The sequence below is a fragment of the Anabrus simplex genome, chromosome 6 (assembly GCF_040414725.1).
Source record: "Anabrus simplex isolate iqAnaSimp1 chromosome 6, ASM4041472v1, whole genome shotgun sequence".
NCBI classification, from domain to species: domain Eukaryota; kingdom Metazoa; phylum Arthropoda; class Insecta; order Orthoptera; family Tettigoniidae; genus Anabrus; species Anabrus simplex.
This window is the reverse complement of record NC_090270.1, coordinates 168801068-168827198: the sequence shown is the minus strand read 5'-3', so window position 1 is coordinate 168827198 and position 26131 is coordinate 168801068. Positions and strand designations below refer to the sequence as shown.

At 37.2% G+C, this 26131-nt stretch overlaps 1 protein-coding gene across 1 annotated transcript in view; it reads right to left on the bottom strand.

Moving 5' to 3' along the window:
- The window catches only part of Nthl1 (Nth-like DNA glycosylase 1), a 60730-nt gene that overhangs the window by 23566 nt on the left and 11033 nt on the right, over positions 1–26131 (bottom strand). Inside the window, exon 3 of the mRNA XM_067149152.2 lies at positions 8072–8231. Coding sequence (XP_067005253.1) covers positions 8072–8231 — 160 coding nt within the window. The remainder of the gene's footprint in view (positions 1–8071; positions 8232–26131) is intronic.

Here is a 26131-nt window from a genome sequence, read left to right as displayed (position 1 = left end):
CAACACAATAGAACACTTAATAATAACAACAGTTGACTCATAACTGACAAATGAATGTGCTTATGCAGTTCTGCCAACTACTGTTAGAGAATTAAACCTAAATCTAAGCATGTCTTCTCCCCTTATTAATTACTGTGTAAGGGGAAACTGAATTCTTGACCTGATTTCCCCTGAGCCACTAAGCCACATAGTTTTTCTCCACTCTTACTCTCAACTAATAATTGTATTATCCTATAAACAATTAACATTATTTACACATATCACCCTTGAAACAAACAATCACATAGTTTTTTCATATATCTCATTCTCAACTAATAACTTGTACTCTACCGGGCGAGTTGGCCGTGCGCGTAGAGGCGCGCGGCTGTGAGCTTGCATCCGGGAGATAGTACAGGGTGTCCACCAAATCCAGATTTTAAAATTCCCTGACATTTCCCTGTTTTCCAGACATAAAAACCAGTTTTTTCCCTGACACACAATGACAAAAAACAAAATTATAAAGGAAGTATCAGTAATATTACAATACATTTTAAAAACTTACATCCAAAAAAATAAATGAGCAATTAACGTGCATATTAAATTTCAAAACTTGGAAGTTTAATTTAGTCTAATTAAATTAACTTTAAGTTTTTTTTAATGTACTACCATTATTGGTTCAGCAAAGAAATTTCTTCATGGCCACTAAAGACTGGCGAGCTTCTGCCATCACCCTCCACTTCTTTTCTTCTAATTCTTTCAGCAACAAAGCGGCCTTTCTCTTCTTCTTCTTATTATTATTATTATTATTATTATTATTATTATTATTATTATTATTTTTTGCAAAGAATCTTCTACTTCCAATGCTTCACGTTTCTCCTTTAGATTTTGAACATACAAAGCATGAGCACTCCTTGCAGCATGGAGCATGTTCTTTCAATTCCACCAGGGTTTGGGATAGCATCATATATTATTCTTTGTGCTACAAGGGATACTTGTAGCATGTTCCCTACTAGAATTTCTTTATTAAAAGGAAAACCACGTTCAAGTGAAGCATTTCCATGAAACAATATTAGTATCATTTTGAGAAATGAAGCCAACTTTTCTGTTTTCAAATTTACTGTTGGAAAAACAGTGCGAAGCCAAAAGTGATCTGACCTCTTGTCTTTATAAGTCAAAGAATTCACTTCTTCTTTCAAAGTATCATTCTCACAAACAGAAGTGAACCCCCTTTCTACATGATCTGCTTCATTACCCGAGATCCATTTGTTTTCAACAAAGGCATTTAAAGCTATCCTTAGCAACCTGCTGCTTAGAGGCTACTTGGCTACACTTAGATCGAAACAAGAAATTAATTTAATCAGTTCATATGCCAGCGGTGAGCAGACCCGGCCAACAGCCGGAAACTGCAGATGATGATGATGACGATGATATGCCAGCGGTGACCTTTCCAGTAACTTCTTGCATAAAGCTACAACTCCTCTTAGACAATCTGTGCTAAACACTAATATATCTCTATCATTTAATCCAGGAGTGCCATGAAGTGCTGCTTTAGCAGCATAACCTATGTCAATTTTAGATGCAGGCAGAAGATTTTCTTTACTGTCTAAATTCATTTTAGGACATTTTCTGAAGACTGCAATAACTCAGACTTAACAAACCTTGTCATGACATTTATCATCAATAAAAAATTCATAAAGGAACGATGCAAATGGAAGATCTGTCTGAAACTTTTAGGATTTCTTTTACTGCCATTTTATATGAATTGTGCACAGTATGCAAGCCACAAGATCCAATGTTCAACAAAATAGGAGCATCTAGATCATCATTTAATAACTTACCAAAATTCTGAAGGAACTTTTTATTAACATTTGGATCATCCACTGAAATTTGTTTCTTTTTTTTATTTATATATATATATATAGAGAGAGAGAGAGATCTTGCTGTGCTTGCACACACAAAAAAAATTAAAAAATCTGAGGAGGTAGAGCGACCAAAAAACATGGAATCAAAATAAGAAGTGCATACTTCATTGGTATCAGGATTTAAACAATGAACTACAAGATCCATTTGGCCCACCTGAGAAACTTTATTCAATGACTCGTCAAACCCAACTGTGAAATGTGTGCACTTACTCAAGAACTTGTTTATGGAAATAGAGAGCTAAACCATGAGTGATTGTATACGCAACTTTTGTTCTGTGCAGTTGAACTTTCAAAGTTGTTTCAGAGTCTGGAAACAAACGTACACTAGCTTCACTGGCAAGTAAAGAATGGTGTTGCATGACTGTATGCATGCACCATATAATCTCAGCTTTGGTTACTCTCTCTTGAAAGATAATTCTGTAGACATCTAGTCTCTGGTGAACCTTCTTTAATGGAAGAAAAAGAAGAAGTGGAGTCATATGTGATAAGAGTTCGTTGTGGTAGCTGTGGCAGGCAGAGAGCAACTTGTGCGCAGCCAGGTATTATCTACTGAGTTTAAGTCTTTTGTTACTTTACTATTTGAATGTTCCTTTTTAAAATAACTTGAAAGGGATGACGAGAACTGGCTGAACTTGACACTACTGACATGCTTCTTTCCTCCCATGTGACTTTTTAATGCCTGCTTTCCCATGTTGCTAAGAGAAAATAATGTTTTACATATTATGCAGATTACAATATTATGCAATATGCTGAAAATTTGTCCTGAGGCATGGGTTTCAACCAGGTTCTGAAAGTATCATCAAGCAGCCACCTTTCATTAAACCAAATTTTCCTTAGCTTTGTGTTAGCTGAAAAAAGAAGTAAGATAAGGTAAGGTAAGGGTGTATTCTGCCCGAAGGCAGGTCCGAACCTCTGCAGAGGTGTGCCTGAGCCGGAGTTTACGTACGGTAGGGTGGCCAGCTCCTTTCCGCTCCTCCATTCCCAGCGCGTGGCAACCCATCCAAATCTTGACCACGCCCAATGTTGCTTAACTTCGGAGATCTCACGGGATCCGGAGTTTCAACACAGCTACGGCCGTTAGCAGTAAGATAAGGATATTGTAAAAATCTTTTAAATAGTCCTAAATTCTGCACGGCTTTCTTCTAAATTGACAGTTCGTAAAACATGTGAGCATTGCCTTATCTATGCTGCCAGCACTCTACTGCTTCAATAACAGCTGATGCAATATAACTGCGCCACACAGCCCTCGTAAAATGTAATACCGTACTACGAAAATCACACATGAATCACAAGTGAAAACAAATTCGCAAATCCTAACAATATCCTATACTAAAACAAGAATATGTACATTATTAATAAGAATAAAAGAGATAAATTATTCGTGGCTAATGACCGCATAGGAAGGATGTTATATGGCTGATCGAGACCACGGTGCCAATTTTTCCCGAGTCACATTCTTGCCAATTGTCTTTCATGAACTATACTGAGGTATGATACACAGTCTAACTATATACTAACCAACACACGGAAGTAAATAAAATTTTATCTACACTGAGCACTATTAAACCTATACTACACACATGGAGTGAGGTAGCTTAACCACATAGTGATGTAGACAATACAATTGTCAGCCAGGTTTTGAAGTTACACTCAACTGATATAAATCGATATGAATGGCAGCTTGGGATTGGCTGGATCAAAACCGAATACATCCAAAAATACTTCACAAACTCAAAATATCTTAACCAACAAACAACCTTCATCTTTTTTTTTTTACGTCGCACAGACAAAGATAGGTCTTATGGCGACGATGGGACAGGAAAGGCCTAGGAATGGGAAGGAAGCGGCCGTGGTCTTAATTAAGGTACAGCCCCAACACTTGCCTGGTGTGAAAATGAGAAACTACGGAAAACCATCTTCAGGGCTGCCGACAGTGGGATTCGAACCCACTATCTCCTGAATGCGAGCTCGCAGCTGCGCGCTCCTAACCACACAGCCAACTCGCCCGGTAACCTTCATCTTACAATGTGATGTCACTATTTTAAATCTTGTTGTGTATTCACAAAATTACACATGATATTACAAGCTACTAGTCGTGCCTCAAAACTTCCGAACCCCTCGCACGAAAGATAGGTTGGAAACTCAACATGGCACAGCCCAAATGGTGTCACGATGCACTACACATTTACACAAGGCTTACCTACGTCAGTGCATTTATTAATTGTAATAATAATAATAATAATAATAATAATAATAATAATAATAATAATAATAATAATAATAATAATAATAATAATAATGAGCACTCAAATGAGTATTAAGAGAATTTCCCACTTTTTTGCATTCAGTCAGTGTTTTGTGTCTGTTTTTACATTTTACGAGGTAGTAACTATTAAATGTTAAACATTAATTTATTGAAACCACCTATTCAATACTGGTTAAGTCTTTAAGTCTTTATGACTATAACAATGTCATTACATTAAATTTTGAGTATGGTACATGTTTCGCCTGGCATTGCAGGCATCATCAGCCATTAATTCTATCTCCAAGTCAGAGCTCTGAGTGGATGCTATTTTAGGATTAATCATAGTCAATTATTTACGTATATAACAGTGCAAAGGAGTGATCAAGCCGTCTTTGTTTTAAAGTTCTAATGTGACATTCTACTCTTGTTCATATTTAATGGAAATTATTGCCTGTTAACTTTTATAATGTCGGTAATGAGAACGGCTTGATGCAAGTGGGATTAAATCATCTGTACATTTCTACAACTTATTGGAGATTAACTAATGCTAGAACTATTCTTAAAAACTATTTTTTTCACAATTTACATAATATACACAAACTTATGGTACATTTTGGAACTGAACTGGTCGAACTTGTCTTGAAGTTTCATTGGGATGTCTTACTCGTATCCTGTCAAATGGAGAAAATGCTGATGCTGGGAAGGCATTGTAGTCTATTGAAGTCATAGCTTTAAATATTCCTTTTTATATTTGTAGGACATTGAAACATGTTCAGCTTATATGGTTCAACACACCCACCAGCCACACACTACATCCAGAATCCAGTGAACTGCTCTTCAACCTTACACTGAATAACCTCAAAAAAGCTCCACAACAAAACAACATACAACAAGTTTATATGGTCATGTATTAATCCGTTATCTAACAAATCTTGATCAAACTCTCTAACAGCATTCTTGCCATTTCACTATAAGGCACCTAAATTTTGATGCTCATTCTTCTAAGAAGTGATGCTGATCTATAATATATATAGACCTCCCCAAAAAACCATATAAGCTGAACATGTTTCGATGTCCTACAAATATAAAAAGGAATATTTAAAGCTATGACTTCAATAGACTACAATGCCATCCCAGCATCAGCATTTTCTCCATTTGACAGGATATGAGTAAGACATCCCAATGAAACTTCAAGACAAGTTCGACCAGTTCAGTTCCAAAATGTACCATAAGTTTGTATATATTATGTAAATTGTGAAAAAAATAGTTTTTAAGAATAGTTCTAGCATTAGTTAATCTCCTATAAGTTGTAGAAATGTACAGATGATTTAATCCCACTTGCATCAAGCCGTTCTCATTACCGACATTATAAAAGTTAACAGGCAATAATTTCCATTAAATATGAACAAGAGTAGAATGTCACATTAGAACTTTAAAACAAAGACGGCTTGATCACTCCTTTGCACTGTTATATACGTAAATAATTGACTATGATTAATCCTAAAATAGCATCCACTCAGAGCTCTGACTTGGAGATAGAATTAATGGCTGATGATGCCTGCAATGCCAGGCGAAACATGTACCATACTCAAAATTCAATGTAATGACATTGTTATAGTCATAAAGACTTAACCAGTATTGAATAGGTGGTTTCAATAAATTAATGTTTAACATTTAATAATTGAATTTCAATACGGTCAAAATGAAAATAATCACTTGTAAGAGGTAGTAACTATCGCACACGTCATTACATAGTAAACAAACACAGACATCCGTTGGGTTGTAGAATTTTGTCTATATGCATATTTTGTTGTGGAAGCCATGCAATTAAGCAATTAGAAAAACTGAGAACACAATATAGGCCTAATTCATTAAGCTCACCATTCCTCGACAACACAGAATATTCAATAGTAAGCAGATCAAAACAGTGAAAATTTGATCGATCAATCATATAGCTACTGATATTATTGGTTACTTCACATTCGAGATCACAATTTATTTTCATTACAATTTAATGGATTAATGTTATCAAAACTGAAAAATGTGTTTATATTACATGAATAAAAATGGTATGTCAATTTTATCTGGCAGAAGAAAGAATTTCCAGATTTTTTCCTGAATTCCCTGACATTTCCAGGTTTTCCCGTTATTTATCGAATTCCCTGACATTTCCCTGTTTCCCAGGTTTTCCATACGGGTGGACACCATGTAGTAGGTTCGAATCCCACTATCGGCAGCCCTGAAAATGGTTTTCCGTGGTTTCCCATTTTCACACCAGGCAAATGCTGGGGCTGTACCTTAATTAAGGCCACAGCCGCTTCCTTCCAACTCCTAGGCCTTTCCTATCCCATCGTCGCCATAAGACCTATCTGTGTCGGTGCGACGTAAGGCCCCTAGGAAAAAAAAATTGTACTCTCCTATCCACAAGTTTATTAATCACAATCCATTATTAATTTCATTATCAATAGCTGACGCCGTGCTACCCAATACTCACTACATTCCGCTTCGCACGGAATGAGTGTCGTTTGTTTCCTTCTTGTGACCTTCTCGCTGAGGATGCGAGTATGAGCTCGAGTGATCAACAATGCTGCCAACCTGTTTAGTTGGGACCTATGAGTAGTGACAAAACCACTGGACTGTGACCAAGCAAAGTTCGCAGATTTGATATCTCTAAAATTAGCTTTTCCCCCCTAGATGCGAGGGTGCATGAATTCCTGAAGGCTGCCGCAGCCCTGTATCCGCCACTGCATTAAGGTAAGATTCATATAAAATTATTGCTCTTGTGTATTTCACATTCTTTCCTTTACATGGTGTTTTTATTTGTGCTTTCATTCAGCTGGGATTGGTAACTCAAACTAATTATCATCGGTGATGGCAAAGATATCACATTTTTCACATTGGCCAATCGGATTGCAAGTAGCCACTTTAGCAATGGACAGTGGCGGGTGCTGCTCTTTATTAGGTTATAAAAGTAGATGTACTTCTAGGGGTGGGATAGTGGATTCCTAGATAGCACAATGAACACATCTCTCCTCTAACAGCAATTCCAAGTAAGATCTTCATAATTTCCACATCCTTATAATGATACAAACTTTGGGTTGCATGGTGTCAACTTTTGCCATTTTATTTACTCTACAAAGTCACACCATAAAATAAATGTTCCCATACTTATTTCTGATGTACTCTTTTATTTAGGTTACCATTCTCTTCATTTCCTGTTGTGACCCTGACTACAATACCATTTTTATGTCACTGAAGATGAAATCTGCATAATAATTAAAAAGTTTCCCCACAGTATCGCTCTGTAAAGTGTTTCAGAAAGATTTTCATCTAGTTCACCCAGCTTACCCAATGCTCTGTTGACTTCTCATTTCCTTCCATTTCTGAGTCTCCATACACTCGTAAAACTTTCTCCTGGGACCTTACATTTCAATTTTATTTCCTATGGTATGCCTACCCCTTAGTTCTGTTTCCTGATATGGGGTCAGGAATGGGGTGAAATGAAATTATGCGGCAAGTTTTTACGGCTGAATGTCCTTCCTGGCACCAACCTCAGTTGAGGAGCTAATGTAGATGAAATGAATGATGGTGAATGAAATTGCACAAAGAGGCTGTGAACTATGAATAGGAACTGCCCTGCCATTTGCCTGGAAGTAATAATGGGAAACCATAGAAAACCATTTCCAGAACAGCCCACAGTGGGATTCAAACACACTGATCTCCCAAATGCAGAGCTTGGCTTTATAGCCATAGCACCTTACCACGCGCGGCCACTCCGCTCTAATTTTATTTCCTACGTACTCTTACAATTTCCTTGTGGACTCTAAAATTATACATCTGCTTGATTCTGGTCTTTTAATCAACACAATGATATGCATGATTAGTGCTTAAACTAAATATGCAAAAATGAAGGTTATACACTTACCGATACCAGACACTATTCCCCAAGCAACATTCATGCAGATATGTGCCATTTTGGGCCCAACTCCAGGCAACTTGCATAACTGCTGAACAGTATTTGGTATGTCACCATTATACTGATCTTTCAGTATCTGTGTGGTTGCTTTTATGTACTTCACTTTACTCTGAAATAAAATAAAATACAATATCAATGTGCTATTTCGTCACACGTACCTCTCACATCTGCTGAGCTTTCAAAACTGAGTCACGAAGTTTATTAGGTGGCGAGATAGTGAATATTATGGATGCAAAAGGTAACATTAATAACTCTAAGAATTAGAAGTAATTGACTGGTGTATGTAAAGCATACCAATATGGCTTGGTAGACAGGACACTGAAAGTTGTAATACTGTATTGTACCTTAATTCTGATTAGTTTAAGTGACACTGCATATACATTACATGATACAAATTTCTATTTAATATATGGGACATAGCAAACAGTTAAACATAAACAAGAATAATCCACAAACTCTACCACAGAGGTTGGCAAAGACACACATCTATGTAAATTTTAAATTCATGTCTGCTACTAATGATGTTAAAACAATAATGGCAAACTATTCAAAGAGCTGGGATGATATTCTGCCTTGGAACTATCTATCATCAGACTGGTGCCAGAATAAACAGACAAAGGGATTCTGAGCAACTGGGTTCAAAGATAAATTTTTACAGAAGTCCAACAGCATTAAAAAAACAAAAATGGATAATGTAGGTCATTTCTATATACCTCTTAAAAAACAGGTCCATTTTTTTAAAATGTCAGGTAAATGTCAATAACACTTGCTTCCCAGCAGGGGTCACAATCATTCTTGATTGTTAGAGCAACCCAGGTTTTCAGACAAGTTCTGTTCGTCTCCTGTTGCAAAGCTTGTAGTACGGCTCAGGAAGAATGCCAAGCCAATGAAGATTTTTCCTGAGCAGCAATGTCCGACACCAAGAGGAAACTCAGCAACTGCCTCTCTTGAGGATCTTTAGTTTGGCAACTGGTAATCAACACAATGGTTAATCAAGGAACACTAACAGATAATTGCACATGTATAAATATATTCATAATCCACTGCCCTCTAAACTCTTAAAGATACACAAGAACATGTGAGGGAATATTATATTCTTGCATTTCTATACAACTGAAACCTGTTTAAGTTGTACTTCAGCTATCATCAGTAGTGTACATTTACTCTCACTGAAATTCCATCACACGTCCCCAAACCATAAAAAACCATGTATAATATGCGTATCACCTTGGCTGGCACTGGGAAAATTTTATTAGGTGTAGCCTGAGCACAGTGAATCATAAGAGGTTCAGGTCTTGCCTACAGTTAATATTTTTACACCACTTTTAAGGTATTTATATTTACAGAAGACCACACAGATTTGAAAGGAGTCATCTCTCTCTGATACTCGAAAACTGATATCAACAGACCAGTCTCTATTACATCTGGCTTATGTAAATGCATGGAATGCCTAATAGTTAAACATGTGCTGGGTTTTCTGAATGAGAGAAACCTGTAGAGTAACAAGCAACATGGATTCCTCCCTGGAAAATCCTGTACTACACTTTTAACAACAGTAACTGATGAGTGGCAACATTCCCTGGACCAGTCTAATATCTCCCAAGTGGACTGCGTAACTCTCGACTGGAGTAAGGCCTTTGATCAGGTACCTCATCAACGACTGTTGTTAAAACTTAATAAGTATGGCATTCAAGGCAACCTGCAGGCATGGTTTTGATCATTCCTGGTAGGTCGGACGCAGAGCGTTGTGTTCAGAGGGGCCAGGTCAGAACAAACTTTAGTCACCTCGGGTGTGTTTCAAGGTAGTGTGATAGGGCCGCTTCTGTACACGATATTTACGCTGGATCTGCCAGGTTATGTATCGTCTTCTATGGCACAGTATGCTGATGACACCATCATTTACAGAGCCATTCGCAATGAGAACGACGTAAATAAGTTACAGTCAGATCTGGATAATGTGGCTCTGTGGTGCAAAATAAATAGAATGTCTATAAATGTACAGAAATGTAAATATATCCACTTAACTAGAGCAAGATCGCAGCTACAACAACAAATTTCACTGTGTGGTAAAAACCTGATGCCTTGTACCTCAATAAAATTGCTTGGCATTCACATTTGCAGCAATTTAAAATGGAACAAGCATGTTGAGGAAATAAGGTGCAAAGCATACAGAGTCCTGGGATTCATCCGCAGATCTCTGATGGGAGCCAGGAAGAAAGCAGTTCGGACAGCCTATTTGTTATTAGTACGGCCAATACTGTTGTACGGGCTTCCTTCCTGGCACCCTACTACAGTGGAGAACATGATGAAACTATAGGGAGTTCAACGCTGAGCAGAACGACTAATTAATCAACACGGTCATTTAAATACAGCCAGGTCACTACCCTCCATAACGACCCTCTGTAAACAAATAGATATTGCTTTCCTGAGGAAATCCCTAGCAGGTAACATTCATATAAACCCTTTCAACCGCTTACAGCTGAACTATCATTCCGCTCAAAGAGGTCGAGGTGTGTCCCTTTTCCCTTCATTTGCAAGAACAGCATCATATCAAAGTGGATTCTTTATTCGTTCTGCTCGGCTGCAGAAAAATGTTGTAAAGACGTAAAAAGGATGTATATATAGCGAAACCTTTTGTACATAACATAATTTCTCTACTGTGTGAATGTTCAGTATGAGTGGGAGGACGGATGAAAGTTTATGGGATCCCGAGTGAGTAAGACTGTATGTGGGTATGAGTAAGCCGGCCTAGATAAGGTATATGTGGGGATCCTAGAGAGAGAGCGAGACAGAGTGTGTGTGCGTGTGTCGAATTACTTGAATGTTGAATAGTCTTGTATTATGTAAATATGCCTATGTAAATACGGTAAATGTATATAAGCACACTATGTAGAATGCAATTGTATATCTGAATACTGTAATTTTAAATAGTGATGGAGGCACTTTCGTGTATGTGGGGTTATGCCCTTTCTCCATTCACCATCCCTAATTTGTACCTACAATTAGTGGAAAATAAATAATAATAATAATAATAGGATTCATACGTAATAAAAATTGTAAAAATGCTAAAAAGCCAATATATGGAGTGAAATATGGATTTTTTTTTATAAAAATGGTGAAAGATAATGTATATTAGATGTTTTGAAGTTTTCAATGTTTTTTTTTTTTTTTTTTTTTAAATTTTTGCCAATTTCGATTCATTGTAATGACTGAGGATGACCGCATGCTTACAGTCGAAACTAGTCCCATTGATTTTTAAAAATGAGAATATAGCCAATGACTTCTTATTGAGAATATATTTATATAGCCATTAATTGTGTACTGAATAGGTGGACCCACCCTTTCCCCCATTTTTAAGTTTGTTCAACTTTTTATCTAAAACTTATTGTTTATGAATCAAAGCATGATGGTTTTAAGCTTATGACTAAAGTATAACAGAAGGCAAGAAAGAAGGCTTACTATTATTTAAGCCTAAAAATGATATAGCCAAAATTGGCAAAGATATTGAGTTCCTGAAACAATCTCTAGCAAATAACTTGACACACAAACTTCTTAAAATTTAATCAAGAAACATAGATTCACAAAAAATACCACTCAAACTCAAGCAAAAACCAATACAATTTAGCTCAAAGATGAAATTAAATTCCTATACAAAAAGAAAAATTGTCTAAACAACAAATTATATGAGACTCACTTAGAGGTCTGTAACCACTTGCCCAGACTTCAATGGAAGTCTTTCCAGTTATACGTTAGTCATAAGCTTAAAACTATCATGCTTTAATTCATAAACAATAAATAATAAATTACTCTATCGTCACAAGTAGCCAAAATATTGGAGAGAGTAACAGAAAGGAGGACGAGAGGAAGTATGGAAAGAAATTTAGAAGAAAAGAGGTGTGGATTTCAACAGGGCAGGTCAACGAGAGACTCTGTATTTCCCATGAGATTAATGATGGAAAAACAGTGTGAATATGGAAAAGACAGAAAAGGCATACAATAGTGTTAATAGAGAAAAGGTGCAGAAAACCCTGGAGGGAAAAGGATGTTGCAAGATGCAAGGTTGGATTTGGAGATCAGCAGAAGGGTACAAGTGGTAAATATGTTCTACCAGAATGTAAGGAACCTGGTGTGCAACAGAGAAGTTCCTATGAAATGCAAAGAGATCATCTATAAGATATACTATACTCCTATGTTAACGTATGCATCAGAGACTTGGACTCTGACAGCAAGAAATGAGAGTAAAATTTAGGCCAGAGAGATGAAGTTCCTGAGGAGTATGGTAGGGAAAACAAGGAGAGACAGAGAAAGAAATGTTGATGTCAGAAAAGAGAGAGGGGTAGAAAAACTGAGTGATAGGATGGAGAAGAATAAATTGAGATGGAGGGAAGGATACCAAAGCCAGTATTGGAGGCTAAGCTAGAAAGAAAAAGGGCAAGAGGGTGGCCCATAGCAAGATGGATGGACTCTTGTCAAAAATAGTATACTTATTATGATAATAATCATATACAGTCATATAGGCACACTAAATTTTATTTTAAAACAGGTTTTCAGACTAAGATCCATCATCAGTGTTGAAATTATTTTAAAAACATTTGATTTTACATGAGTGTGTTGTTACATTGAGTATTAAACAGTTAAAATGGAGTCCTGTTGAGGTCAACTGTAAAATAAGAAAAAGAAAAAAACAAGCGTAAAAGTATACACACAATACATATCAAACTTAATAATGATGTTGTAGAAAGTATATATGATGTGCCATAGGAAGGGCTGGATTATCCTCGTGTTCAGGCTGTTGATCTAGTATTACACAAACGTTCAGCTTTAAGTACGGGGCATGCAGGAAGTACATGATAATACATCACCCCAAGATTGTGAACAATATATTGCTTGCGACTGTTTCATTAAAAATTGTATCAGGTCCCATTATCTGAGCTAGGAATATTTCAATGTTTTTGCAGGTATTTAGTTCAAATCCATAATTACCTTTAACAATTAATTTCATGTCCTTTTTGATCCCTAAAAAGTTATGATTATTGTTATATATGTGTTCCGCAAAAGCTGAATATTTGTTGTACTTTATTGCCTTGAAATGTTCTTGATAATTTTGATTTAACGCTCGGCCAGTCCTTCCTATATAAAACATTTTGCAGTCGTAACAAGTGAGCTTATATACTCCCGAATTGGTGTAGACATCTTTTTGTTGATACTATGTACATTACATATATATATGTTCTGATATTTTATTTCAGGTTCTAAATGCTGTTTTGACTTGAAATTTCTTAAATATATTAGTGATTTTTAAAACAGATCCATTCCAGTTTATTGTATGTGTAGCTGAAGTTATAGCTGAAGAAGAAAAACTTCTTTATTTAACTGATCCTTCTTTGCATGTAGGCTCTTGATTTCACTTTTTAACCATGTTCTCCATGCTATTTTGACAGAATGGACCTTGACCTATCTTACAGCACACATTCACGAATACATAAGAATTAGAGTTGAGAAAAAACAAAAAACAATCCAAACAAATTAAGTAAACTTAAGAAAAAAGACATATGTTATAGCTTTGATGATTTAGTTGAACACAAATTTTGTGAACCTGTTGTCAACATTTTGGACACACCTTTAACCTAAGATGAAACCAACCTATTATAACTAGGTCACAAACACAATCTTAAAAAAAACCTTAGTAATGCCACACTAAAACAGCTAATAACAGACTGAATCAGCTATCCAAAAAGTCTCTGACAACAAAAAAGAAAATGAAAGACACTTAGTAGCATATGAAATTGAGAAAATCAGAAACAAACCAATCAAAGAAAAACAAAGAAAGTAGTACATACCAAAAACTAACAACTAACCTAAAATATAAAATAAAAACTTAACTGTAACTAAAGCAGACAAGGGCAATGTCACAGTTATCCTAAATAAAGACGACTACATCCAAAAAACAATTGAATTCATAGAAACAAACAACTTAAAGAAAATAAAAAAGGACCACATCACGAATTTAAACACAAAAATAAAAGAAAAACTGAAGGATACACAGTTCATAATAAACAAAAAGAAAAACAAAAATTAGTCCCGATGAATCACAGAGGCCTAACTTTACAGTCTCTCCCTGAAGTCCACAAAGAGAATTAGGCCTACCCTGTTAGACCCATAATAAATTGTCAAAACAGTCCCACATTTCAACTATCTAAATTTTTACTTAAACACCTACAAAAACACATCAAATTAGAAAACAATAAATCAATATTGAACTCTTTGGAAGAAATTTCCAAAATACAATCAACGGAAATAAACGAGGAAACTATAATGGTATCATATGATGTGACCAACATGCATTCCAACATTCCTATTAAAGAAACCATAGACTTAACTGAAGAAAACTTAAAGAACCAAGACAGACTAAGTCACATAGAAATTAATGAAATGATAAATTTATTAAGTCTAATATATATATAAAATAAGAGTTTTGTCTGTACATTGCTCAGAATTTAATAATAATGGTATTACTGTATCGGTCATGTCCACAGTAACATGGAAATGCACTTTTTATTTTTCCGCAATTTCTGTCTGTCTGTCTGTATGTATGTACACGCATCACGGAAAAACGGCTGAAGAGAATTTAATGAAAATCGTTAAAGTCGGTGAATGATCCGCTACAATCTAGGCTATAAATCATTTTATTCACGCTGAGGGAAATGGTAGTTTAGGGGAAGGCCTAAAATGTAATTTTCAAATATTTATATGTTATTAGTGGTCCTATCAATAAATACTACATAAACCAAAGTTATGTAGAATTAAATTTCCGATCATTTATGTCTGATATACTTTTACCATACTGGCTGTGATAACAGAGATATTCATGAATTTGTATTTTTGTTGCTAAGTCCATATCAACGCCAAGCCACGAGAACATGGGTAAACAGAATTTAATGAAAATCGGTATATAGAGTATGGGAATAATAAACTGCGGTCTAAACTATAAACAATTTTATTCATACTGAATGAAATGGTAGTTTAGGGGAAGGAGCCTAAAATTTAATTTTTTAATACCTATGTTATTGGTCCTATCGAAAAGTACTACATAACAAAAGTCATAGAGAATACAATTTACAATCATTTATGTTTTATTCAGTTTTTCCGTACCGACTATGATAAGAGTGGTATTTGAGAGTCCGAAGAATACTAGATGTGAAGACCTACAATATCGAAAGCTCATAAAATTGATCAACAATACCTTTACATTGTTTGTTGTGATATTCTTTGTCTCTTATGCTGCCACTCATCACCGATAGATGGAATTACTGTTGCGTACCCAGTATAATAGCCTGAATATTGGCGGTAAACAGTTGAAAAGTTAGATTACTTTATTCTTTAGCATGCCATTCCTCCGGTTCATACAATTTCTGAGACCGCTGTTACATAACACACTGGTTCATCATAGAAGTCCAGCTATTCGATCCCTACCAGTGGCGAAAATACTTGGAGTCATTTGAGGCAATGCCTACCCTAAGAAATACGATTAAACATAAATATCGTAACAAATTTATCTACTGTTGTTATTGTGTTAAATCAACAATAATCTCTCTTTGATATGTGCTACATTATGACAACAGATGATATGCTTCGCTGACCGCACCACTAGACTGCGACAGCAGACTACTTGTTCTTACAAGGAGGCAGTCTGTAACTTGTCTCACGCAGGACTTTTTATTTTGTTTCCCTTCAGTCAGCTCGTTGACTGCGCGGGGTGGTGGAGGAAAGATAGGGTTACCGCCCGCACTCCTCTCTCCACAATGTCTAGACCACAGACAGGCATGCCTCCTGTGCTATTTGAGAGCATAGTAATTCCCAGTGCGAAGGTGACAATGAAGTACCGGTACCCTATTGTTAAGTGTGTGTTTTTCTTTTGAATTAGCATGTAATCCGTGCATTATTGGCTTTATTTGTGACAGTTTAGACATGGACTGTTAGTTGTGCAAAAAAAACGCGTTGAAATAATGTGTGAACTGTGAAGTAGGCCCTTTCGGGAACTTAACGAGTCTTTTGAACCCTTTAAAACGCAAGCCGTTCTCATCTTGGACTTACGAAGAGGAATGTGAAGCCAAAAACAAAAGATGTATGCGTAATTTGGATATTAAGTATTCTGACAGTAAAGTAGCGAGAACATTTCAATTTTCTTGGTATATAAGATATTCATGGTTAACAGCCTGGTCTGAAAGCAAGAAGTTTTTTGTTGCTATTTGCTTTACGTCGCACCGATGCAGATAGATCTTATGGCGACGATGGGACAGGAAAGTCTTAAGAATGGGAAGGAAGCGACCGTGGCCTTAATTAAGGTGCAGCCCCAGCATTTGCCTGGTGTGAAAATGGGAAACCACGGAAAAACCATCTTCAGGGCTGCCGAAGGTGGGGTTCGAAACCACTATCTCCCACATCCAAGCTCACAGCTGGACGAACCTAACCGCACGGCCAACTCTCCCGGTAAGAAGCTTTTTTGTTATAAGTGTGTTTTGTTTGTTGGTGAAAAGGAATGGACTTTAAATGGAGTAATTGTTACAAAAAAAATTTCTTAGAAAAGTACAGAAGCATCAAAATTCAAATAAACATATTCAGTATGAAGAGAGATTCCATTTACTGGGGCGCGGGAGGATGATAGAACATTCTTTATCCGAAGGTGCATGATTACAAGTCGTTAAACATAACGAAGCTGTGAAACAAAATAGGCTTGTTTTTGAGACACTTGTTGGCATTGTGTGTTTTCTTTGGAAACAGGAGCTTGGATTTCGAGGTCATTTTGAAGGGGAAGACTCGATCAACAGGAGCAATGATCTAGAGTTTTTAGATCTTCTTTCAAGAACAGTACATTCGAGATCATCTCCAGTCCACATCGGGCTTTAAAGGCACACCAAGCGAAATACAGAACTAATTGAGTCTGTAACTGCCATAATTCAAGAGACAATCAAAGCGGATTTAGATTCTTGTGATTTCATTGGCATTCAGGCAGATGAGACCTTAGATGTATCAAAGGGTCCCACAAAAAGATTCATAGGCTTTTATGATGTTTCGATTGATAAGACTGCATCAGGCTTATCACAATTCATTGTCAATATTCTGCGAAAGTGGGGGAGTGATTGATAAAGTTATATGTCAAACATATGACTGGTGCTCCACAATGGTGTTCAGCATAACGTTAAGAAAGTTTGCCGAAGGGCAATATTTCTACACTGTTATGCTCGCAAGTTAAATCTCGTCCTTCTCTATTGCTCCAAAGCTTTAAAATCAGTCAGGCTCTTCATTCATAATCTGACAGCGTTTCATTCGTTTTAGTAGATCCTAAAAAATCCAAAAGATTCAGACTTCCACAAGCATGCGCTACCCGTTGGAGCTTTCATTCGAGAGCAGTCCACACAATACTTTCACACTATGATGATCTAAGACAGGTTTTTGAAGACATTGCAAAGAATGATGAGAGTTGGGACCGTGAGTCGTACAATTCAGCTGTTGGGTTGCTTGTCATGCTCAAGAAGGCCCAATTCATTTATTTGCTCTTTCTCTATAGAGAAATTTTTATTTATGCAGACCATATCTTTGTCCTACTGCAACGTAATAACACATCTGGTGTAATTCTGCGCAATACTGAAATTAGAAAAACCAAGGACATGCGATCAGAAAATTCAGTGTCCTCTTGCATTGTAAAATGTCGCAAAATAAATAAGAAGATAAATGTAGATGACAGAATGTTGCAAACGCTCAAAATGTTAACATATGAAGTTCTTGATACCTTAATTATGCAAATGGAAATACGGTTTGGCGATTTCCAGTTTGTTGGTTTGTTGGATCCTACTCAGTTCAAAGTTTACAAGTAGAGTTATCCTGCTATTAAACTGAACAGTCTTATGAACAATTAACCCTCTTTTAATAGGGAAAGATTAGAAAATGAATTGATTAATATTTATTCCGATATAGAAAAACATTTGTCCCCTCAAAAACTTTTGCACTATATTGTCCTCAATGACCTCGAACAAGTGTACGTGGAAGTGTCAAAATTGATTTGTTTAATATTAACATTTCCTGTGACAACGGCTTCCTCTGAAAGGAGTATGAGCACTCTGAAGAGGATAAAAACATACTTGCACAATTCAATGAACAATGAAAGACTCAGCAGTCTTAATACCATTTATATCGAGAAAATGCTTGTGAAGGAATTGATGAGTGATCAAGTAATGAAGGACCATGTGATTGACCGTTTTACAACCACGAAAACTCAACGTTTGGAACTACTCTACAAAAAACTTTAAGGTGAGATTTCCTGCCTACCCATTAATTAACTAACAGCTTCGCCACTGATCCCTTCTCTGATACGCAGATAGGAATGAGCAGTGTCCATACATAATGGAATAATGGCAGAGGCTCACTTATGACCTGGTCTAGAATTACAATTTGACCTATTCCAAGTTGTAGCACTGTAATTTACAAAATAACTCAAAATTCAACCCTGTAAAGACCCGTTTCTTAAGAAAAGCTTTTTCCTCTTCGCTTTTATTACATTCTACATTCATTTTATTCCAAATTAGCAGTGAAGAGGGGGTTTCTCCTCTGGCTTGGAGGAAAAATTTGCCTCCAAGTCAAATAGACATTCCCCCTGCCAGTGTAGTGAATTGAGATTTTCCGACTCATCGGGTACTCCTATAAACAGTTGAGTAAAAGGTCATAGTTTTTACCCTGGGAGTCTACACTATTTGCCACCCCTCCCCCGGTGATTAAAGCGAGTTCACGGCTCGCGGCTGTCTGTGGCCTGGTCATTCCAGTTCTGGAACTTTGGACTGTTAGATCGGCAGCATAGTACTGTTCATTAAAAGTGAAAACGTTTCATTTCATATGTTGTGTGTTTGAGTCATCAGTCCATAGACTGGTTTGATGCAGTCCTCCATGTCACCCTATCCTGTGCTAACCTTTTCATTTCTATGTAACTATTGCATCCTACATCTGCTCTAATCTGCTTGTCATATTCATACCTTGGTCTACCCCTACCGTTCTTACCACCTACACTTTCTTCAAAAGCCAACTGAACAAGTCCTGGGTGACTTAAGATGTGTCCTATTCTATCTCTTCTTCTCGTCAAATTTAGCCAAATCAATCTCTTCTCACCAATTCGATTCAGTATCTCTTCATTTGTGATTCGATCTATCCATCTCACCTTCAGCATTCTTCTGTAACACCACATTTCAAAAGCTTCTATTCTCTTTCTTTCTGAGCTAGTTATCGTCCATGTTTCACTTCCATACAATGCCACGCTACACACAAAAGTCTTCAAAAACATCTTTCTAATTCCTATATCAATGTTTGAAGTGAGCAAATTTCTTTTCTTAAGAAAGCTCTTCCTTGCTTGTGCTAATCTGCATTTTATGTCCTCCTTACTTCTGCCATCGTTAGTTACTTTACTACCCAAGTAACAATATTCATCTACTTCCTTATTTCCTAATTTAATATTTCCTGCATCACCTGCCTTCGTTCGACTGCACTCCATTACTTTTGTTTTGGACCTATTTATTTTTTGATTTCCTCTCCTTGGATTGTGATTCCCTTTCCCAATTCCTCTTTGATTTCCTTTACTGCCTGTTCTATGTAAACAATGAAAAGGAGAGGGGACAAACTGCAGCCTTGCCTCACTCCTTTCTGGATTGCTGCTTCTTTTTCAAAGCCCTCGATTCTTATCACTGCAGACTGATTTTTATACAGATTGTAGATAATTCTTCCTTCTTGGTATCTGATCCCAATCACCTTCAGAATCTTAAATAGCTTCGTCCAATCAACATTATCGAATGCCTTTTCTAGATTTATGAATGCCATGTACGTGGGCTTGTCCTTGATTCGATCCTCTAAGATCAGACGTAAAGTCAGGATTGCTTCACATATTCCTACATTTCTTCTGAAGCCAAATTAATCTTCTCCCAACTCAACTTCAACTTGTTTTTCCATTCTTCTGTAAATAATACGTGTTGAAATTTTGCAGGCATGGGATACTAAACTAATGGTGCCATAGTTTTCACACCTGTCAGCACCGGTTTTCTTGGGAATAGGTATAACAACATTCTGCTGAAAATTGGATGGGACTTCTGTCTCATACATCTTACACACTAATGGAATAGCCTTCCCATGATGGTTTCTCGTAAGGCAGTCAGTAATTCAGAGGTAATGTCATCAATTCCAGGTGCCTTGTTCCTATTTAGGTCGCTCACAGCTCTGTCAAACTCTGATCTCAAAATTGGGTCTCCCATTTCATCAGCATCAACAGCCACTTCTTATTCCAGCACCAAATTATCTACATCTTCACCTTGATACAACTGTTGGATATGTTCCTGCCATCTTTCTTGCTTTGTCTTCTCTCCCTAGAAGTGGCTTTCCATCTGAGCTCTTAATATTCATACACCTAGATTTCCTTTCTCCAAAGGTTTCCTTGATTTTCCTGTATGCAGCATCTACCTTTCCTAGGACTATACAACCTTTGACATCCTTGCACTACTTCTTCAGCCAGTCTTCCTTAGCTACCTTGCACTTTTTATCCACTTCATTCTTTAATCGCCTCTGTTCTTTTCTGCCCTCTTCATTTATAGCATACTTGTACTTTCGCCATTCATCAATTAGGTCTAGTATCTCCAGAGTTATCAACTGATTCTTAGCTGATCTCTTCTTCCTTCCTAACATTTCTTCAGCAGCCCTGCTGACTTCATTTTTCATGACTATCCACTCTTCCTCTATTGTGTTTCCTTCAACTTTTTCATTTAGTCCTTTTGCAACATGTTCCTTAAAACAATCCCTCACGCTCTTTTCTTTCAACTTGTCTAGATCCCATCTTTTTACATTCTTTCCTTTCTTCAATTTCTTCGGCTTCGGATGGTATTTCATGACCAACAAGTTGTGGTCAGAGTCTACGTCTGCTCCTGGGAAAGTTTTGCAATCCAACACCTGGTTTCTGAATCTCTGCCTAATCATAGTGAAGTCTATTTGATACCTTCCAGTGTCTCCAGGTCTCGTCCACGTATAAAGCCGCTGTTTGTGATGTTTGAACTAAGTATTGGCAAGGACAAATTATGATCAGTGCAGAATTCGACCAGCCGACTTCCTCTTTTGTTCCTTTGTCCCAATCTGAATTCTCCTACTGTATTACCTTCTCTTCCTTGGCCTACCACTGCATTCCAGTCTCCCATCACAATTAGATTCTCGTCACCTTTTACATATTGTATTAAATCTTCTATCTCTTCATTTTTTTAATTTCCTCATCCTCCGCTGAGCTAGTAGGCATATAGACCTGCACTATTGTGGTGGGCACAGGTTTGGTGTCTATCTTGACGACAATATTCTTTCACTATGCTGGTCGTAGTAGCTTACCCGCTGCCCTATTTTCTTATTCATTATTAAACTAACTCCTGCATTTCCTCTGTTTGATTTTGTGTTGATAATTTGGTAGTCGCCTGACCAAAAATCCTGTTCTTCCTGCCAACGTACTTCACTTATACCAACTACATCTAACTTTAGTCTATCCATCTCCCTTTTCAGGTTCTCTAATCTACCACAACGATTCAAACTTCTAACATTCCATGCTCCGACTCGCAGAATGTCAGTATCCATCTTCCTGATGTGTAGTCCCTACCCGGAGATCCGAATTGGGGACTAGTTTACCTCCAGAATATTTTACCCGGAAGGAAGCCATCATCAGTACATCATTCATACAGAGAGAGCTGCATGTCCTCGGGAGCTAATTACGGCTGTAGTTTCCCGTTGCTTTCAGCCGTGTAGCAGTATCAACACAGCTAAGCCATGTTGAGTATTATTACAAGGCCATATCAGTCAATCATCTAGACTGCCGCCCTTGCAACTTCCAAAAGGCTGCTACCCCCCTTTCGATGAACCATTCCTTAGCCTGGTCTCTCAACAGATACCCATCCAATATGGTTGCACCTGCGGATCGGCAACTTCTTCATAATTTTTGGATCTATCGACAGACAGTGCTGAAATGAATGAAAATGAAAACCTACAACCTGTTTTCCAGTCATTGACCGGGTCAGGGATGTAATGAATGAAGCAGATATAGGCTGTTAGTACGATGGGGTCGCCATTCCCGAAGTGATTTATTAATGAATGATAGATGCTATGAAATGAGAATGGTGAGTGTTGCTGGAATGAAAGATGACAGGGCTGCCAACAGTGGGGTTCGAACACACTATCTCCCGAATGTAAGCTCGCAACTGCGCGCAATTAGCAATATTAACACCAGTAGAGTTGCCTTCCAAATTTTTTCATGGATAGTAAAATATTTTCAATCTTTTTTTTTTCAATTCTTTATTGAAAAACGACAACAGGATAGAGCTTACTATTTTTATCATTGCTACCAGTTGAGATCGCAAAAGACTCAGTCTTTAAAGTTTGAATAATCTTACTATCTACAACACAGGCCATTTCACAAAATATGGCAGATGTTTTTGTTTTAGCACATGTGTACTTCTTTGCAAAGTCTGAATCTGTTAACATCTTTCTGAACAATGGTCGCACGTGATCAGAACAAGACAACGCATGATCATCTAGCACACATGTACTTCTTTGCAAGGTCTGAATCTGTGAACATTTTTCTCGACAATGGTCGTATGTGATCAGAACAAGACAACGCAGGGTTATGGTCGACAATGAACGCTACGAACAAACATTCCACTCCAGTGATTGCATCATCTTCCTTAAGTTTGAAGAGAAAGTTTCTCCTCTCGTGAAATGTTGGAACTGCGAATAGGCTCTTTTATTTTCTTCACAGATTGAAATGAAGAACTACAAATGAACTCAGATGCACTGAAATATGCAAATCATTCGCCCTACAACTCCAACGAAACTACGCACAGAAACTATGTTAAGAGCACATAAACCACAAAATAACAAACTCATTCTTTCATCCCAATTAACGGAGTCGCTAACGTGCATTACCCTTTCTCGCCGTAGGACAGCTGCACACCCAAATTCCCAGCTGTAAAGCACACACACTGCTGCTGCCTTGAGTGGGAAACATAACATAACACACAAAGGACGGACAATACACTCACCAAATAAAGCATAAAATAAATACGCTTGAAAATGAGGTTGCGTAAATTACACAAGCACATAAATATTTATCCAAGGGGAAGAGTATTGGCCATACTGGAGGTTATATAGGTCAAAAATAGGAAGAAGTAAAAATAAATCAGAAAATCAGAAGACAAGTTAAAAAAAAACCACGGAAAATTTCCGGGTAAATCAAAAGGGTTTGAAGCTCCAGGTAAATATACTAAGAAAAGATCATGGCCTTGTAACCTAAGGCAAAGTCTCTCAAGTCGAGGTGGTGTTGTCTTTTGAGTTAGATAATACTCCCCGAAGAGGTTTATGGGCAGTATGACTTCAAATGAACTCCAACTAAGTACAATTTAAAATGTTCTATGCCCTGACAGATTGCTAGAAGCTCTCACTCAATCTGGGAACAGCTCTCCTCGGGCTTGCTAAGTGACCAACTAGCACAGGTAATCTCTCTCTGGAAAACACATAGCCAAGAAAAGCAAGCTCATCACCACAGGATACAGTACCGGGTATGTACTTTTCCTCCTTTAAGGAAAGACCAGCTTATGATAATTGCTTTAGAGCTGTATCATGCTCTGCCTGAATACTTCCAAACAACAGAATGTCATCACTTATATTGATTGCATTCCTGACTAGAGTAATAACTTGTCGAACAGAGATCTGAAACTTTTCAGGGGAGAAAGAAATCCCAGAAAACAATAGTTTATACCTCCATAGTCCAAAGTGTGTGTAAAATGTAATGATTCGAGATGACTCCTCCAACTCAAACTGAAGAGAGCCATTTCTGAGATCCAGTTTGGAAAAGACAACAGAACCACTAACACAAGCAATCAAATAATCTACTGTTGGTAGCAGTTGGCGTTCACGGAGAATAGTAGCGTTTCTGGCCTGCATGATCACACACAGTCTTCAGCATTCTGGATGATGGAGCAAGGACTACCAGTGATACCCACAGTGTAGGGCCAGAGATGGGCTCTACGATGTGTCTGGCTTGTAAATGTTCGAGTTCCTCTTCCAGTTCAAGTGTGAGGTGGAAGGGGACTCTGTCATGCACCTGAACAACTTGTGGAAACAATGGTGTCGATGTGTAGTGCTTTCAAAAATTGATAAGTAACCATCTGTGAAACTTTTTGAAGAAATTGGGCACAAAATCTTGATGAGCTCAAGCTCTTACATAGTTTTGAAACCAAGCAATAGTTCCCCACATCCCCCCATAACACAGAACTTAGCTACACCTGAATGGAGGTTGTAGATTGCTGGGGTAAAGAATGTTCCCAGTACCTAAGTTCACAATCCGACTGGAAAGAGAAGAGCAGTTAAATGGTTCTCTTTAAAGGAGTGTCACTCAAAGAACAAAATGTTGCAGAATTTATAATGTTGACAGAGCAACCAGTATCTATAGAAAATTTTAATTCTTGGCCTAACAAAGTAATTTTAGTTCTTGGAGAAGAGTATCAGAAATCACTCTGTTAATGTCACCTCCCTAGGAATCAGGTCGCTAACGGACTCATTTCCTGCCATAATTGCCATGCTCCTAGAATTGGAGTATGCAAAATTATTGAAAAATATTTTGGAATGGTTTCCTACCCAGAGTGCATATGTAACCTCTAGCAGGGCATACACTCTTTGGAAGGTGTGGCTGAGGAGCAAACTTTACAGCAGTTTTAGCAGACGTTTTCAACCTGATTTTGTTGACTGCTTGAACAGCAGCATGAACTGAGGGGAGGGCGAGTGGCTGAACACCCACAACCTTTCTTTGCGACCAAAAGCAAGAGCGTACGAGAATATAATATCAAATGAGAGAATTTTTCTCAAGCGTTCCAACCGAGTGCCTACAAGCAATTGTAGCGTCAACTTGAAGTCAAAACTATCTCCCAACTCATGTGTAGAAGCCAAACTTCGTGAGTTCAAATTGAAATGAATACGGTAATTGATTCACTTTCTCCTTGAGCAGCTTTTCGGAACTTGAAAGTCTCAAAGTACAGCAGAGCCTCTGTATTCCAACACATCCAGTAGTCTGACACAACAAGCCTCAGTCACATGATACTTTCATAGTCAGAGAAAGTTCTAAACGTCTCTTTAAACACACAAACACAAAAAATTAATTATCGTTAGAAATTGCTGTTCATTGAATAAAATTTATTTTTCATTTAATCTTTATAAATATAGTAAACTTACTGTTTTTTCTTTAGGGGAGATGTAGGCAGATTTAGTCACATGTTTGATTACACATATCTTCCACAATTTTCATCAAATCTAAATGAAACTCAGTACACTAAATTAAAAGAACCTAGAGAGTTGCTGTGTATGTTTAAGAGACAATGTGGTAATATTCCCTTAAGTTATTGAAGTATTAATATTTTCATATGCCACTGTCTTTTGGTACACATTTTGAGTAAGTTATGACATCAAATTTCAAATCTATATATATAAAATAAGAGTTTTGTCTGTACATTGCTCAGAATTTTAAAAGGGTGGTATTTCTGTATCAGTCGTCCCCATAGTAACAAGAAAATACACTTTTTACTTTTCCATAATTTCTGTCTGTCTGTCTGTCTGTCTGTCTGTCTGTCTGTCTGTCTGTCTGTCTGTCTGTCTGTCTGTATGTATGTACGTATGTATGTATGTACACGCATCACGAGAAAATGGCTGAAGAGAATTTAATGAAAATCGGTATACAAAGTCAGGTAATAAGTCGCTACAATCCAGGCCATAAATAATTTTATTCACACTGACTGAAATGATAGTTTAGGGGAGGCCTAAAATTTAATTCTCAAATATTTATGTTATTAGTGGTCCTGTCTTAATGAAAATCGGTATGCAAAGTCAGGCAGTAAGTTGCTACAATCTAGGCCATAAATAATTTTATTCACGCTGAATGAAATGGTAGTTTAGGGGTAGGCATAA